At 37.5% G+C, this 19,101-nt stretch overlaps 1 protein-coding gene across 1 annotated transcript in view; it reads left to right on the forward strand.

The window, feature by feature from the left end:
* Window positions 1–19,101, forward strand: part of Elp3 (elongator acetyltransferase complex subunit 3) — a 78,385-nt gene that overhangs the window by 40,949 nt on the left and 18,335 nt on the right. Inside the window, exons 11-14 of the mRNA XM_046442957.2 lie at window positions 9,011–9,101; window positions 11,093–11,158; window positions 12,628–12,855; window positions 13,872–13,953. Coding sequence (XP_046298913.1) covers window positions 9,011–9,101; window positions 11,093–11,158; window positions 12,628–12,855; window positions 13,872–13,953 — 467 coding nt within the window. The remainder of the gene's footprint in view (window positions 1–9,010; window positions 9,102–11,092; window positions 11,159–12,627; window positions 12,856–13,871; window positions 13,954–19,101) is intronic.

The following is a 19,101-nucleotide window of genomic DNA, read 5'->3' on the forward strand; positions in this document are numbered from 1 at the left end:
TTTTGGCAGCATGAGAAGAATTCCTTCAAATATATTATTTGATGTTTTGCATTGGATATTGCTGAACTGTTAAAGGTGCTATCTAGGAATTCATATTTATTATATTCTGAGATATATATATATATAATTTACTTTGTATATATAGTTGGCCTTTCATATGGGGAAAAAATTATCTGTAATGAACACGTATAGAATTTTTTTCTTGACATTTTCCCCAAATGATACTGAATAACAGCTATCTACATAGACATTATATTAGGCATCAGAACCATCTGGAGATGATTCAAAGTCTACATGAGGTTATACATCTGTATATCACAGCATTTGATATGAGGGACTTGAGCATCTGCAAATTGGACTATCTATGGGGAATCCTGAAACCAGTCCCTCACAGAAAATGAGGGATGACTACACTACATTAAAAAATGATTCACGTTTAACTTATACTCTGACTTGCTTTTTGCTCAGTAATCACTGAAATTTTAGACTAGGCTTGTGCAGTGCCAAGGTAGCCTGAAGATCTCATTTACTAGTGAATGCCTAGAGCCAAGTGTTTCTGCTGTGTACTACTGTCAGGTGACCTCCATACATTTCTTATTTAATCGTGTCCTCTTATACTTTATTTCCAACAGTTTATAATATACTACTAATATCCAGAATTTATATTTTCTTCCTCCCTTCTGGTCATATGGATAAATATATATATATATATATATATTTATTCTAAAAAACTACTTCAATATATGTGTTAACGACAAGCTCATGTTATTTTTCCAAAAATTTTCTTGTATGATTAGGATGCATCTTATTTACATGGCAGTACATTTTATATGCTGGCAAATATGCTATTTGTGTTTTTGCATTCTAGTTCTTATTAAAGATATGTTAAGTGATATAAACCAGGTACAGAAAGGCAGATACTGCATGATATCCCTCATTTTTGAGATCTAAAATAGCTAACATTACAGAAACACAGAATAGAACAGTGGCTTCCAGAATCTGGGGAGTTTGGGGGCAAGGAATAGAAAGAAATTGGTACAAAATTAGGAGGAATAAGTTCTGGTGTTTTATTGCACAGTGGGAAATAATAGTTTTTAAAAAAACTATTTTAAGATTATAGGAAGAGAGGTTTTTGAATGTTTTCATCACAAAGAAATAATAAATGTTTGAGGGGGTGGATATGCTAAATTACCCTGATTTGATCTTTTCATGATGTATGCATGTATCAAAACATTACATTGTACCCCATGTATATGTACAGTTTTTATCAATTAAAATATTCTGAAATGCAAAAAAAGATTTAGAATAATTTTCATGGTTATAATTTTAAAGACAGCATAATAGTCTGTCATTTACATTTTTCTCATCCAGTAAATATTCCCATTGTTAGACATTTAGGTTTCTTCTGGGTTTTGTTACCTAACCCAGGTTCAGAGACTGATCTGATAGCAAAACTAATGCCCATTTGAGAGACAATGTTAGGGAGAAAGAAAGGCTTTATTCCTTTATTCAGTGGCCAGAGAATGGAGAAGAGGGAGCTTTGCTCACAAATCATCTTCTCAATTCCATGGGGTTGAGGGGCTACAACGGAGGATAAGAATAAGGAAGGAGAGGGACAGGCCAGTAAAGGGAAGGGGTACTCATGTATTTACTGGGAGCAAGTGAAGATCCCCCAGGAACTTGGCTCTTGTTGTTCCTTTCGTGGTCTGGTGTTTCTGCTCATGATAGTATAGGTGTCTTTGGTCTCAAGGGGACCAGGGAAGACCAGGCAAACCTAGGTCTAGTTAACCATATATTATAGTTTTGGACATGACACATCTTAAATGATCAATGTGTCTATGTGCAGTCCTGAGTAGACAAAAGTTAAGGCAATAAAGGAAACAGACTCAACATGGAGGCCAAGATCCACACCTTTCCCTCCCTTTTAGTCACCCGTGGAAAACCTGGAGGCCCAAGTGAAGAGTCAGTGTTTTCCTCAAAAGCGGTTTTCAGGATCCCAAAGAGTAACCTAGGCAACTGTTAGTCATCTTAATCCACCCATCAGAGGTGAGAGAGAGAGTAGAGCTAGTGGGAGACTAATAATGCACCCTCCAGCTATGTGGCCTCCAGAAGTAGAGATTTTTTTAAAGTCCATTAAGAGCAAATGAAGCTAGAGGGTTTAGTTAGGTTTTTTTTTTCCCCCTCAATATCTGTTTCTTTACTTTTGCAAAAGTTATTATCCTAGCTTCCACTAAAATTTATGTGCATGCAACTTTTTACTGCTGTACTTACAATACTATCATCTATGAGAATTCCTACTGGGAAAGGATCTAAGCATCTTTTTTCTTTTTAAATAATTTTCTGCGGCTGGGGATGTGGCTCAAGCGGTAACACGCTCTCTTGGCATGCGTGGGGCGCTGGGTTCGATCCTCAGCACCACCTAAAAGAAAATAAAGATGTTGTGTCTGCCGAAAACTGAAAAATAAGTATTAAAAAAAATCCCCTCTGTCTGTCTGTCTGTCTCTCTCTCCCCTCTCTCTCTCTCCCCTCTCTCTCTCCCCCCTCTCTCTCTCCCTCTCTCTTAAAAAAAAATAATAATTTTCTAATACAAGCAAAGTATAAGTAAATATGAATTTTTGCTATGTGTATTGACAAAATTGGTAAGATTTTCCAAAGAGTTTATACCAATTTAGAGTAAATAGTTAATGGTTTTATCACATCCTCTACAACGGATTCCTATATTTTTAATTTTATTTAATTAATGGTGTTAATGTATTTTCCTAGTATGAGCAAGGATTAACTTTTTTTTACCTTGTAAAAGTTGTATTGCTTCTTCTACCAGTTGATTCTATTGAATTTGCCAGTCGTAGAGTTTGGATCATAAAAATGGTGTTTTTTATGGAGATAGCTCATAAAAGTTCATAATGCTGCCCCTCATTTTGAATTCTCTCCTCTCACCTGGAAACTGGGAAATCAAAAGGCCACATCCACATTTATATAGTACTATTAGCACTTAAGAACAATTGGATGTCTGTGTTCTAGTGAAACAGTGTCATATCTGTTTAAAAACCTTCTATTTCATTTCAAATTTTTTAAAATTTGCACTTGGACATAGTGAGAATTTGTTGTGTCTGAACATCTAGAAAGAAACTTGTACCAAGATCTGGAGGGTGAATTTTGAAATACTAGTAACAAGGAAAGAGTTAATGGACACTGAAAGCTAACATGCAGAGGAGTGGTGGAGGCTGAGATCAGCAGAGTCAGGTCCTTCTGACTGGGGAGGGGAATTGTTTTTCAGGCAGTGTCTAAAGGAACCAAGGACAGGAAGATGATCAAGTGAGAATGTAATGTTATTTCTCTCATTTGTTTACTGTATTTTCTAATAGATTACTTGATGCTTTTAATTGGTTATTTTCCACAGCATGCCTGTCTCTCCTTCCTCTCACTTTTTAATTTCGTGACAAGTGAGTCAATGACATCTTTCTGGGTATTTTTATGAAGCAGCATCCTTATAGGAGATTCTATATTCTAGCTCCCAAGGGTGCATTCAGTGATTAAGTGTAAAAATTCGTCCAGGCACATGATGGAGCCACATTAAACTGCTGCTGCCCACAGGCTGTTCGACAGCTGTCTGCCTTGATATGATATTTAAATCACTGTGAGGCATTAGAATAGGAATACCAATTTGCAACCAAAACATGCCAGAAAAGTGAGAAACTTCAGACAAAAACAGCTCTAGACATCACTTTGAAGGGTTTGTGATAAGCAAATTGCAAATATCAGCACTTCCAAGCTGGAGATGTTACCCATAGGATTAGAAAAAGAATATTCTCATATGTAATCTCTCAAAGCCAAGAAAGCAAAACTAGATTGAATTAAATCGAGAAACCCAAAACTAATTTTAACTCCTACCTAGATGGGTATAGTAATTTCAAATGGTGAGTAATCTCGCGTTGGGTTTGAATTCCTGGATGATTGTAACAGTGTCTGAGTATATGGTCTGGATTGCTTCACGTGGTATTTTGCATGTAGAAGATGCTCAGCCTATGTAGAATTGTTTTCCCTTGGTTTCAATGAAAAAAGACTTTTTCACTAAAATGGCAATTGCCACATTTCTGTTCTTAATAAGGAAAACTTCCATCTGGTATACTCTAGGCATGTCACTGCCAAAGACCATTAAAGACATTTTTCATTTTTGTAGTGACAAGCATAAATTTAAGGACATAAATGAACTGTCAGCATCATTGTAAATCCCTCTGTCACCAGGTCCTCTATGGTCATCAGGGCCAGCCTCAAGAACATGTGCCCTGTGCAGTTTTGTGGGTCTTGCACTTGGCTTAATGCTGTACCATCACCATCTTGGAATTAATCAGGGGCCATGTATTCTCATTTTGTACTGTCCCACAAGTTATGTAGCAGTCTGCTGGGTACCAACACTCTCTTATAAAGAGAGTTTACTTATCTTGAATTTTTTTGTGCCATTTATTAATGTGATACTGGGAATCAAACCCAGGGTCTCATACATGCTAAGCAAGTGCTCTACCAGTGAGCTACATCCCAGCCCTAATGTCTTTTTAAAAAACACTAGTTTGTTGTTAAAATATATTTGACTTTGTATACAACCAGAGATATGAAAAATTGTGCTCTGTGTAATAAGAATTGTAATGCATTCTGCTGTCATATATAAATAAAAAAAGGAAAAAAAATATAAATATATATATATTTGTCAAGTCCATTTTCTCTTGCCTTCCCATTGCCTGTGGAAGCAGTGCCACAGAGGTGGCTGACACTGTGTTCCTGGCTTCTGACACAGCCAGAGGTAAAGCAAAAGTGCAGAGATGAAGCTGGAGGTCTTGGAAGATTGGTTACATTGAACAGATAAGTTACTTGATTTATCATATCAGTAAATGTGCTGAAGATAATGAGAGACTTCTTTCTCACTATCTGAAGGGATTTCTGAACATTAAAAGTGGAAGACTGAAAAGATCCCTGAGGTGCTAATTTAGCATTGGAATTATCAGTATGATCCTGCAGATTTTCAAATTTATATATATATGTAGTAGTTACATATATATTTATGTGTGTGCATATAAATGTGGATACACATACACAAATGTCTTAGTTTGTATAGCGACAGGATCTAGAGGCAGTGGCAGAACACTGGCTCATTATAAGGCCATCCTTGGTTGCATCACCTCGTGGTGTAGAGAGCAATGGCAGGAGTATGTGTGGGAACATCTGGAACCAGATGGGGTCAGGTTTGCTCATTCTGATATTCCTCCTGGGAGAACTACCATCCAAGGGCACACCCCAATGACCTTAACTTCCACAAGGCCCCACCTCTTTAAGGTTCTGCCACTTCCCAGTTCCACTCCCCAGACCTAGCCTCCAATCACAGTGGAAACTTGTGGCACATTCAAGCCGTATCCAAACCACAGCGCATGGAGAATTCCCTTATACTTTCAATGTCTACAGGATCTGTTAGTGATGCCCCCTCTTTCATTCTGATAGTCGTTTCTGCCCTCCTCTTTTCCCATCAGTTACTCTAGCTAGATGTTGATTTATTTGATTGATCTTCTCAAAGAGCCAGCTTTCAGTTTTGTTTGTTTTCTCTATTGATTTCCTGTTGGAATTTCATTGATTTCTGCTCTAATTTTAGTTATTTCTGTTCCTATGCTTACTTTGAATTTAATGTGCTCTTTATCTCATTTCCTAAGGTGGAAACAGATTTTTTTTTCCCTTCTTTTCAATGCTTAAATTTTTCCTCTAAACACTGATTTTATTGCCCTTATTCTTTGCTCCTATTTTTGTTTTCCATTCCTTTTCTGCCTTTTATGGTTTTAATTGATCTTTTTATGCAATTTCATCATTTCTTCTTTCTTACTATATCAGTTGTACTTCTTTTTTTTTTTACTTTATTTAGTAGTTGCGTTAGAATATGTCTTGTGAAACAGATCAATTAGCAATGAATTCCCTCAATTTTTGTTTGAGGAAGTCTTTACTTCTCTTTTACCCCCTTTTTCCCCACCTGTGGTGTTGGGGATTTAACCCAGGCCTTGTGCATGTGAGGCAAGCACTCTACCAACTGAGCTATATCCCCAGCCCCACTTTTATCCTTTTGAAGGATGATGTCATGCAAAACAGGATTCTAAGTTGATGGTTTTTAAATATTTTGCTCCACTCTATACTTGATTGCATGGTTTCTAAAGAGAAGTTAGATATAATTCTTGTTCCTTGGTAGGTAGTGTTTTTCCCCTCTGGCTTCTTTCAGGACATTTTCATTAAATTCAATTTTCTGTAGGTTGAAAGTGGCAAGCCTACATGTAGGTTTTGGAGAATTTGTCCTGTTTAGTGTTCTCTGAGCTTCCTGGATCTGTAGTTCAATGTCTGACATTAATTTGGAGAAATTATTTTATTATTGTTCAAATATTTCCCCTGTTCTTTTCTCTATTCTCACAGTGCACATAAGTACATCTTTTGTAGTTGTTTCACAGTCTTTGGATTTTCTTTCTTTCTTTCTTTCTTTCTTTCTTTCTTTCTTTCTTTCTTTCTTTCTTTCTTTTCAGTTTTTGAAGTTTCTGTTGATATATTCTTTGGCTCAAAGATTTTTTTTTTCCCTCAACCCTATCCACTACTCATAATCCCATGAAATGTATTCTTCATTTGTTACAGTATTTTGGATCTCTTAACATTTTATTTTTAGTTCTTTATTTGGATTTCCATCTTTCTACTTACATTCCCCTGTTCTTAACATGCCATCTTCATGTGCCTTCAAGAAAAAAATGTGTGTTAAGTGGGCTTCTTTGAGGCATGAGTTATAGTGCTATGATAACAAGTTCATGTTATTGAGTCAGCTGTGTGCCAGATAGGTGCCTTTAACAGAGGCACACGTAAAACAAAGTTAAGTCCTGGTCAGTTGAAGACAGCATTGAGGGGCACACAGGAACCCAGCCCTTGCATTCCCCAGGAGCAGTGCTTCAGGGTTATCTAGTCAGTGTTCATAGCAGGTTTAACACCTCACTACCATGAATACCAAGACACAAATGTGTAGTTGCCATTGATTTATCAGGTTAATTTCACACCACTATAATAACAAACATTTGAAAATTTACTCCAGGCTACAGATGTTTCTTGTGTTCTGTGTTTATTTACATGATGTATAGTTTCTATGTTTAATATATTCATATAAACTATTTAAGGGTGAAAAAGGACATGTAGAGGACTTTACCTTTGGCATATATAATATGAAACAGCAAAATATTTAAAGCAATATATATTTACTTATATATATAAACATATATATATATATATTCCTTGCTAAAACATACTTTTTACCTTAATAGCTTTCATTCAGTTTCATCTGATTACTAACTTTAAAATATATTTGATTTTAAGGAATTATATTTCCGAAAATAGAAAGTTATTTCACTAAAACCTATATGTCAACCACATATACTATTATATCACTCTACTATAAAACTTGATCACTCGTGTGTGTGCATGCGTGTGTGTGTGTGTGTGTGTGTGTAATATCACTCTCACTTTGAACCCCCGTTCCTCTTTGTCTTTATAGTGTTTTATGAAAACTCTGCTGGCTTCCAGAGCCTAATAAACTTAATTGTGTATAGCTCATTGTGCAAATTGATTGGCTTTTGATACTTGTGAGTAAGGAATATCTTATTAGAATCAAGTAGATAAATTAGCTAATTGTATTTAACATACGAAGACAGGTGAAAATTGAGACTATTCAAAAGCAACATGAGAATAGAAGATAATTGACTATTCTTTCATCTTTCTTCTGATCAACCAAATATTAGACAAAACAAATTTGAGGTTTGTCTTTGAATAGAAAGCAGATGTGCTAAGCATATTCTTCAATTTGGGTTTTTTTGTTTATTTTTATTTTTAAAAAATCTTAGATACTGTATCTTTATATACTGATTTTTTGTTGTTGTTGTTGTTGTTTATTGTTTTTGTTTTCTCCAGGGGTGTATTGGGATGACTAAAATGAAACTCATGATTTCAGTTTTTGATTGACATCTCCTTAATACCTGGCATTTTATACCAATGCCAGGAATTAAATTTTATCTCTTCTCATCTTTAGGCAATATGATATTCTTCTAATGCATCACTTCTAATTTCGATTTTTGTGAAATGAGGTGAAAAAATATTCTTTGAGACCAATTATTACTGGGCTTTTGAGCTTCCTGGTTACTTTTGTCATTCAGTTACTATGTGGGAAAGTGTAAGCTATAAAGCAGTGCATTAATAGAAGTTGCTATTTCTCCTCATTAAACAAATTGAAGTTTATTTTTTTAAAAAAATATTTCTTGTTTTATTTAGTACAAATGTCTCTTCAGCCAAAAATCTGTACTAATGGTTATTAGGCTTTTGGGCTTGGTTTTGTACTTTGTGATATTATAAAATGATTTCTATCAGATGTCTCTCACAGAAAACCAAGAAGTTGATGAAAACTGGTTTTATGGATGGAAAACTGAGGTACAGGGCAGCTCTGATTCTACTTCTTGATTTTGATATTCAGCCTGTTTTCTTGTCTGTTTCTAATTTCATTTGAAATTAGAAGTGACTCATTAGAAGAACAGCATATTGCCTAAAGATGAGAAGAGATAAAATTTAATTCCTAGCATTGGTATAAAGTGCCAGGCATCAAGGAGATGTCAATCAAAAACTGAAATTGTGAGTTCCATTTTAGTCGCCCCAACACCCTCCTGGAGAAAAAAAAAAAAAAAATCAGTATATAAAAGATACAGTGTCTAAGATTTTAAAAAAGCAAAAAAACCGAGGGGCTGGGGTTGTGGGTCAGTGGTAGAGTGCTTATAATATAATACCATATATAAATAAATAAAGGTCCATTAAAAACTAATAAAATATTTTAAAACAAAACAAATTGAAGAATAAGCAAATAGGGTTTTTGCTTCTTTTCTTTGCTTTTTGTTTTTTTTAATACCCCTGTCTTACTGTGATGGAAAAGGATTCATATTTTGCTACAGCTGATGTTTTTCTCCTGCAGAGATATTCCCATGCCCTTGGTCAGCTCAGGAGTGGAGCATGGCAACCTGAGGGAGCTGGCGTTTGCGAGAATGAAGGACCTTGGAATACAGGTGAGAGTGATTTGGCTGTCAGTCCATCACTGTTGGGGAAAAAGGAACCTCACAGGCAAACGCTCTGTGACAGTCCTCTTACAGACTGCTCCTACCAGGCAGGTTAGGACACCTGCATGCACTGAAGGTGTTCTGTGTAACCTGGGAGCGGAAGCACACAGCAGTGAAGGCTGCACTCTGTCCATCATCTCCTCTGCCTTCCTCTGTAGGCTTTTCAGTTGAATGGTTGTTTTTCCTACCTGCTTTGATTGCCAACTATGTGTTCAACTCCTGCTTTCAAAAACATTTTTCTTCTAAAGTATTAGGTGTTCAGGCTGTAGAAGAATAAGATGTGGTTCCCCAAAAGAAATTTGAAGAAACAAGGATTATGTGTAGGAAATAATTACCAAACAGTGCTGTTGCCCCACATAACCTGCTCCTTCACCCCATCCATGTTTATTTAAGTCACTTATTATTTTACAAATGTTTACTAATCACCTCCTCTCTGCTGGCGAGGGCAGAACAGAGGAATTTGTAACTTAACAGTCTCTCTCCTTGTAGTTGGTTCTTAAGTCAGAGGAAGGTTTGAAATTCAGTGCCCTAGATACTTCTTAGAGCTGCTGAAGAGAGGACAGGAGTGGGTCTACCCAAGGCACTGGTGGCTGGTTCTGTCTTCAGAGATTTGGATTCAGTGGGTGGGGATGTGGCACAGGCATCCACTGCACTATGTACCTGGCTCTCATGCACAGTTCAAGCCTAGACCATGCTTTGAGAAACTCTGTTCCAAGAATTTCACATTGTGGACTTGCCTAAGATAGTTTGTATTTTCTCTCAAATAATTATTAAGAAAATTTTTCCGGGGCTGGGGATGTGGCTCAAGCGGTAGCGCGCTCACCTGGCATGCGTGCGGCCCAGGTTCGATCCTCAGCACCACATACAAACAAAGATGTTGTGTCCCCCGAAAACTAAAAAATAAATATTAAAATTCTTTAAAAAAAAGAAAAGAAAATTTTTCCGAAGATTTTTTTGCCCAAAGAAAGTCTGTAAACAACATTGGCTTATTCTACAAAAAATAATAATAATAATAATTTTAAGTTCTAGAAAAGAAGTAAATGCATTTAGAGTGATTAAACAAGATTGTGTGCCTACTCTTGTTCTTCAGCCGTCCTTGTTCTACATCTCTGGCTTCTAAGAGTACCGCTGCTGAGGGCACTGCAGGGCCTGGTGACTGACAATGTCCTTGTCCGTTCCTCTTCTTTAACCCTTCCTGCCTCGCTAGCTCATTAAGTAGACTGAGATTGAGTCTGAAGACTAGTATTCAATCAGAGTCAAAGATGCCTAGTACCCATAGGCAACGACTTTCCCAGAAAGTAAGCACAGACTATCTCTGCCTTTAAAAAAAAGCATGCAAGAAAGCAATAGCAGTGTTCATCGAGAACATGTAACTATAACACATCCACATACAAGCTGCTGTACAGGAGTACATATTGAGTAGATCAGTAATTACAGGGAGTGATAACCTGTTTGCTGTGCAGTCTGCATCAACAGAATATTATCTTGGCTGTTTCCTGGGGTTTCCTTCCTAACTGGAAGGAGCTTTGTTTTTTGAAAACTAAATAATGAACTCTTATTTCTTCATGGAATTTCACACGTCACAGTCCTTCAGAAATATATTAATACAATAGGTTGTAGTTGGTTCTGAAGTCAGAGGAACATAATAGTTATATCCCTTGAGCAAAATTAAAGTCTAAATTTAGTTTAAAAGTAAAACAATACAAATTCATAAATTTGTCATTCCGGTTTCCTCCATTCTCAAATTTATTAAAGATGGGCCTTTTTAAGTTCAGTTACTTTATCTCAGTGTAAATTGTATCCAAACTTAATTTTCAGCCCAGGGTTTGGCTTAAATAAGAGAAGTTTAAATAAACAATGAATTAGTTGTGAATTTAATTTCTCTAATTTCTCCTCCAATCTCTGCCTGATTTTTTTTATTTTTGTTTTTGTTTTTGCAGTGTCGAGATGTGAGAACCAGAGAGGTTGGAATCCAAGAAATTCATCACAAAGTACGGCCCTATCAGGTCAGTTTATGTCTTTGCCGAACCTGGACCCCCACCGTCTTACAGAGAGTACCAAGTCCTAAAAGTCAATGAATAACTCAGAGCAGAAAATAACTGAAGATTAGATACAGATGTCAAGCTAGGAAAGCCAAATATGAAGGTAACTGAATTATAGAAGAGCCAGGTTAGGAAAAACAAGACTGCATCTTATTCTAGATCACTACTGTCTATCAGAATTTACTTGCAGTACAGGGAATGTTCTGTGATCTGAGTTGTCCAATATGGTAGCCACTAGTCAAATGTGACTTTTGAGCACTTGAAATGCAGTTAGTACAAATAAGGAACTGAAGGTTTAGTTTTATTGAATTAATTCAAATGTAGATAGCCACACATCTGTAGTGGCTACCTTCTGGTAGAGCTTATCAACTCTTGCCCATTGGGGAATAAGCAAATGAATAGATGCTGTACCTATATCCAAACGTGTAGATTTCTGGGTATATGCATATCATTACATATTGCTCATTTTTATGCAAAGTACCAGAGCCATTTGTACAATGAGTTGAAGAGTCATAACTCTTTATAGATTCCCACCACAACACTTGCCGTAAAAGCTTCTGCCCAGTGATTGAACTTTCTTTAATATAATTGTTCCATAACTAGGTACGATTTAAGAGCTCTGTGAGATGTCATACTTTCTTAAACCTCATCACAATACAAGGGATCACCCCCATCCCCTGCAACAGGTTCTAGTGGAGGAAGTAAGATCTAGAAAATTAAACCGCTGCCAGGAGTGTTGGTGCACACCTGTAATCCCAGCAGCTGGGAGGCTGACAGGAGGATTTTGAGTTCAAAGCCAGCCTCAGCAACTTAGCAAGACTCTGTCTCAAAAAGGGCTCATGATGGGGCTGGGGTTGTGGCTCAGTGGTGGAACGCTTGCCTGGCATGCGTGAGGCACTGGGTTTGATTCTCAGCACCACATAAATAAATAAAATAAAGATCCATTGACAAGTAAAAAAATATTTTTAAAAAAGGGGGAGGGGGCTTGTGATGTAACTCATTGGTTAAGTGCCACTGGGTTAAATCCCCAGTACCATAAAGAAAAAGAAAAGGAAACCACTGAACATCTGAGAATTTGGAACTAAACAAGTGCTCCTAAGACATGATTTGTAATTTTACCTTAGAGACTGTTCATGGAAGATCAAAGATTTAAATACATAGAAGCATTAACTGAGCTGGGTTTCTGGAAGAATCTCAGGTTAATTAACTTCAAATATTTGTTAAATGGTTTTCCATTTATAACAGTTCATGATCAAGGCATGAACTCTTATTTATTGGTACTGTTTGAGAGGAGACCAGTAAAAAGAACATAATTAGCAATGATTCATTCTTTTTTCCTAACTGAATATTAGCCTAAATAAATACATAGGATTATAAAAATGAACTTGGTTTTTAATTTTGAAAAATATTTTTGTGCACTTTCTGATCAATAGGTTGAATTGGTAAGGAGAGATTATGTTGCAAATGGAGGCTGGGAAACATTCTTGTCATATGAAGATCCTGATCAAGACATTCTGATTGGCCTCCTGCGATTACGAAAGTGCTCAGAGGAAACTTTCCGTTTTGAGTTGGGTGGAGGTGTGTCCATAGTCCGGGAACTGCATGTGTATGGAAGTGTAGTCCCTGTGAGCAGCCGGGATCCTACTAAATTTCAGCATCAGGTATCCTGTATTCTGGTTTTGTTTGGCTTATAATTCAGAAATTGCCCAAGGGCTGGGGTCGTGGCTCAGTGGTAGAACACTTGCCTGGCATGTGTGAGACACTGGGTTCAATCCTCAGCACCATATATAAATAAATGAATAAAATAAAAGTTCATCAACAACTCAAACAATATATATTAAAAAAGAAAAGAAATTGCCCAAGGTAGGAAAAGAGAAAAGGAATGGTGTTGGAGGCAGAGGAAAGGGGAAAGGGGAGTAGTAAGAACAAAAGAATCAGCATTTCAGTTGTTCCACCATGTTTTCCCTCCACACTGCTCCCTCTGGTGAGTGATGGGGCAAAAGGAAGGACAAACAGATTCAGCTAATTGAATATATCAGATTGAACCATGTGAAATTTCTGCTTATGGAAGTCAGAACTCATAATACTGGCAATTTTATGAGTCAACTGTGCACTCAAGTGAGAGGATGACGTGAAAGCATATAAGGAACAGTGAAGCCCTTCAAAAATGGCAAGCTGTAGTTTATTCAGTGGACCCCTGTTCTGACCCCAACCTAAAATTAGTAACTCACTCTTTAAAATTCAGAAAAATGTGTTAAAAGTGCCAATAGTGGATTTAGGGTAAGCCCCACAATTGGCAAAGTAAAGGACCTTGCCTGATTTCTAAACCACTTTAGAAAGTGGAGGGATGACAAATCAGACTTACAGCCCCAGACTTCCGTCATCTGGAGACTGCCTAGAACTTACCTAAAAAGATGTGGCTCTTGTGAGGCATTGTCCCCTTGCTGTGACTAGATTATATCCTCCACAGAATACCATTTGGTAGTTCTGGTTGGAAAGTTAAACCTTTTCCACCTGTCAGCTGTCAAGTATTGGTATAATTGAATGGTTTCTTCTTTCTTACTCACGTAAGTAGATTTTTTAGCAACTAAAAAATTGTAACCTTCTTGTTTTGTGGACTTCTTTTGATGGACTTCCTCCCTTCTTAATCCCCCAACCTCTTTATTGCTCCTTCTAGGGATTTGGCATGCTGCTGATGGAGGAGGCAGAAAGAATAGCTCGAGAAGAACACGGATCTGGGAAAATAGCTGTTATTTCAGGTAACTTGGGGAAGGAGAAATTCGTGACTCATCCACATTTTAAATTTGGTAATACTATGAAGTCTACCTCAGTGCTCTCTTGCCCCATTTATGATTACTATGTTTAAAATTAGGACTGACAATGAAAGACTTGTGCCTAAACACTCAGAAAAATCATGGAAGCAGTTTGGTGAACTGGAACTATCAGAAATGCTCCGTCTCTGAGAGTGCGGAGCCAATTATCAGCGTCCTCTCTTCTTCGCCATCTGTCACACTGGTCATTGTGGTCAGCATCTCTCTTGTGCTTTGTGCCCAGTTACTTTGTCTGGGGAAATGGAATTTGATGATATGGATTCAAGAAAAATTTAAATCAGTGTGGAGATTATCAGTGTTGTTCAGAAAATTAAAATGGAGCCTCAGTTGTCAGTGTAAGATGGGTAAAAGCAGTGTTCTTGCTCCTTCAGTACTGTCCTCAGTGATTCATTCCTGGACAGGGGAGGACAAACTTTTCCTCAACTGTCTTCGGTTCCCTGACTGGATCTGAAATTCAACCAGCAAAGACAAATTAATAGGGAAAGAACATACAGATTTATATAGTATAAATTTTGCAGAACACAGGAGCCTTCATAAGGAAATGAAGATCCAAAAAAATTATTAAGCCTGAGTTTTTATACTAGCTACTTGATATAGTGTTTTGATACTAGGTACTTGATTTAAATTGGAAAGTCATGGGGAAATGATTGGACAAGGGAGAATGAGCTAAAGGTAAGAAACCGGGGCAGGGGCACTTAGCAAGCCCTGTTCATTCAGAGGTAAGGATGCTCCTATTCCCCAATTCAGGGAGGGCCTTACCTCTGCTTCAGGGGAGAAGGGTAGGGGAAGGTCAGAGAGGCCTTCCTGTACCTGCTATTTTCTTATCTTTTTTTCAGCTTAAAATTTTCAGTGCCAAATCACCTGTCGGGGGGTAGTGCATTCTGAACCTCATCAGGAACTTCCCTGTTCCTTAACCAGGACATCAAGTACTGGGGAAAGGGGCGTGAAAAGGAAATTCTGATGTGAATGCACACTCTTTCATTTCTACTCTTTAGGATTGTATCCCTACAGAAAGTGGCTGATTCGTAGTAGGAGCCAAAATAGTGAAAGCCAGGATCAATATAGATTATTTTTCCTCAGTGGTATTTTGTTTTCCCATCAGACTACCACATTCCAAAAGCTAACCACACTTTTGGAGAAAACAGTCTTTCTGAAAATGAAATTTGAAATGAGGTTTAAAAAAAAAAATCAATGTTTTTGCCAATCATTAAATCAATACCCTTTCCCAGGTCTTAATGATTATAATTATGAAAATGTAATCATACAGGTACACTTGGTCATTTAGTCTGGCTGTGACTTTTGGTATTATCCAGGTTAATAGAGCATTTCTTGCCATTTCTAGCTATATACATGTTTCTCTGTTACCTTAATTACACAAAGAAGATGTCTAATTGAGGCTCACCTGATACTGATACCTGTAGTAAAAAGTGCTTACCTCTCAGCCATTTTACCTGTGGATAATACCAGGATAGGGCCACACTGACTGAACCCATTCTGCATGTGCATCTCTGTAGGGTTGATAATACCTGAAATTTCCATTAGTCTTTTTGCCAGAGCACCGTCAGTGTTTTCATTAAAGAACTCTGGGACTTGACTGTGCTTAGCAATCACCTGGAAAGCTTATTGAAATGCAGATCCAGACTCCTTAGTGAGGACCTACGTTTCTGAGCACTCCTGAGTGATACCTCTGGTCATTGTCTTCAGAATACTTTTGAGTAGCAAGATTTTAGTGTTCGCTTCCACATGTCCTTCCCCAGTCATCACGGTGGGGGTGACTCTGTGACCCTGGCAGCACTGCACTACTGATAGGGAGCGACTGATACGCAGTTGCATGATTTTCTAGTGTCTGTGGGAACCTAATCAGTTTTAAAGCTGAAGAGTGTCCATGTTCCATCATTGCTGGACATTATTTTATCTGTCTTCATGACATCTGTCTCTCTTTGAAATGTTTCAGGCCCCTGACTTGCCTGAGGTCACATCCAGTGGCTCATAAGAGCCTCAGATCGGTTTCTGCTTTTCCGAGTAGGGTGTCTTTCCTAGTGGAAATCAGCATCTGTCCTCTTTCCAGCTTTTTATCCAAATCTAAATGATAGCTCAGTTTTAAATCACTCTCATGGAGACTTTGTAAAATAACAAGAGGCTTCCGTGGTAGCAGGGAAGAGCCTCCCCTTGTCAGCTAGCACAGCAGCTCTGCTGCGTGCGGCTCAGGGGGTTTCTTTTGGCCGGTGGGATTCTAGGTGAAGAGCCCTGGAATGCCCACTTGGAACTCTAGTTCTTCCCAAAAAAGGACAAAGCGGGTGTCACTCTGGCCTGGGAGTCCCACCATTGATCCCTGTAGAGAACCACATAGGCCTTGACTCTTCTGTTTGACTCAAGCTCTGGTTATCCTTCTAGTGAAAACACCTAGAACTTCTGCTTTGTGGATGTTGGGTTTAATTTCTCCAGTTTAGCAATATATTACTGTTCTGTTCAGGTTTCTCCTCAGACACCTGAGATGTCTATTCAGAACCGGAAGGAGTGTTTATTATGTACAGTGTTCTTTTTCTTTACATGTTTCTTTACTTTGATTTTGGTTCTTCTGATTTAAGAATAATTATGAGAAGTGAGTGTGTGTGTGTTAATTTGTGTAAAAAGTCAAGCAATTAGTCTCTGTATGTCAGTCCTTATAATGAAAACCTCTTTATGATAGTACTGGTGTTTATGGGCTACATTATATTCACAGTGCCCCATTAGATAATAGCTAGCATTCAAAAAGAGACAGTGATGGGGGTTGGGAGGAGCAGGGGGCCAGGATTCCATTCCTGCTTTGCCAGTGGCCCTCCTTGTGACCTAGGATAATTTTACTAGATCTCCATGGGCCTTTATTTTCTTATTAAAAGCAAATGAATCAGGATATCTTGTACATTTCTACCTATCTAGAATTCTGTCCCTTAGAATCTTCACTTCTTTACTCCTCAACATGACCACTTAAGTTTTCCTGATTATAGTTTAAGTAGATTATTTTTCTGAGAGCATGTTAGAGGACCTGAATTTCATCAGTAATGAATCTGAGTCCCATTGTAGGTTGGGCATTTGATGATGACAATGATGATGCTGAAGTCTCCCATGGGTAGTTAATCCTGTTTGCAATTCATGGACATATATTAATGTTGGTCACAGCTGGTGACACTTTGTGAACTATTTGGCCTACATTTTTCTCTGACCTTGGCCTTAATGTGCAAATCCATCCTTGTTCTGGGTCTGCCAGCTTTCCTGTAGGTCATACACAGTGGTGACCTAGATGTTCTCTCTTGGCATAACTGATAACTTGAGTAAAGAAGAGACAGAATCATTTATCATTTTGGTTACCTCTCTGTAAAAGTACTGCACTATGTACAATTTTTTTAAATTGTGTTCAGATTCATTTTAATTTCCCTTCATCTTGCCAGAAGATTTTCTTAGTTTAGATTTATGACCTTTGGTTCTAACTCTAAACAATATTAACTGCACAGTAGATCTCATTTGAATCTCTAGTCAGAGTGACTATATTCTTGCTTTCCCTGTTAAGAAACAAAATTGCTTTTTATCTGTATTACCTCAGGATATTTTATTTATAGTGTGTAATAAATATAACTCAGTATATTTTATTTATTTATAGGTATACACTCAATGTTTTATAGCTGATCATCTTTAAAAAAAAAAAAAAAAAAAAAGACCTAATAGTACTACCTTTAATCTGTATGAGAAAATTGAAAACTTCTGCATTTATCAAAGTCAAATGAAGTACTTCTTTAGAGGAGTTTTTTAGGTATATTCATTCTACATATAATGGTCTTAATAAAGTGTGTTTTAAAGTTGACCATAATTTTTAAATGTGAATATTGTTAAATAAAACAAAAATGGCATCAATATTGCTGCAGGTGTTGAGGGGCAAGCAGAGGAACGAAGGTGTGAGGTGCCCTGCTGCCTCTCAGGAGCACCCAGGGGCTCTGGCTGGCTGGGTCTTCACCTTCAGAGGAAGACCAGTTTCTCCCTACTTCTCCAGATGACTTCTCCACATGGGATTAATTTGCTTCAGACTAAGAAGATAATCTCTTCCTATTTGTAGAAATGGGTAAATCAGTGTCATAAGAACGACCAATTTGTAGAATAATGTATAAGCAGGAAATAACCATAAATTACTGCTGAGTGTCTAAGTAATTCTTCCCAATTCGGTCCAATGCTTTAATATCTCCTTTACCCATGTGTCTTCATTCAACACACATCTATTTAAGATTAACAATTCGTATTTACTTAAAAACCATGTCGTTTATCTGCTTGGATGATCTCATTCTTTCCTTCAGACCTGTCAAGATGAGGCAGTTTTTTTCTTCCCTCATGTATAGTGTGAGGTGCAAGAATTATACTGTAGAAGCTAGCCATAACATTTAAAATGCCATCACTAATAATCACCATGGAAACTGGAGATCTCTTATGTCATACTCCCCATACCATTTCTAAAAGAGCAAATGTAACTGTCAATAGCCACTATTCAAAAAGCCGTTTAACGCCCCCTACAGAATGAGTTTTTTGTTCTGGCAATTTTGGCTAGGTATCAGAGTCATGTCACTGTTTCATTTGCCGAGCTAATTGCTATGCAGTAAGATGAACAGCTATTCCCCAAGCTCCCCGTGCCTTCGTCATAAGCAGGATTCTATTTGTGTTCTTTCAAGTAGAAAATTAATATGGCCATTGGCCAAGAATTGTACAAGGTTGATAGATCACACAGTAATGGTGAGAAAGGAGGGAAATGTCTGAATGGTTAGTGACAGAAATCACTGAAGTCAGAAGCTGATAGCCATTTTGTTTAAATCTATTAAAAAGCCCAAGAACAAGGGAGGGGGGAAGAATTTAAATATAGGGTGATTAAACAAGTCACTATGGAGATGAGATCATTCTTAATCATGATGCACAGTCATATGACCCTAAAGCTGTGCCTACAATTCCCAGTAGTCAAAAAATCGATGTGCTTATGCCTTATATAATCCAGTATGGCTTCCTAGGACCGAACTTAATGATCTTATTCCCCATAGCCACTAATTAATAAAATTATTGTGA

Source organism: Marmota monax, unplaced genomic scaffold (genome assembly GCF_021218885.2).
Source record: "Marmota monax isolate L192 unplaced genomic scaffold, Marmota_monax_Labrador192_F-V1.1 WCK01_AAM20220418_F8-fsc00344, whole genome shotgun sequence".
NCBI classification, from domain to species: Eukaryota; Metazoa; Chordata; class Mammalia; order Rodentia; family Sciuridae; genus Marmota; species Marmota monax.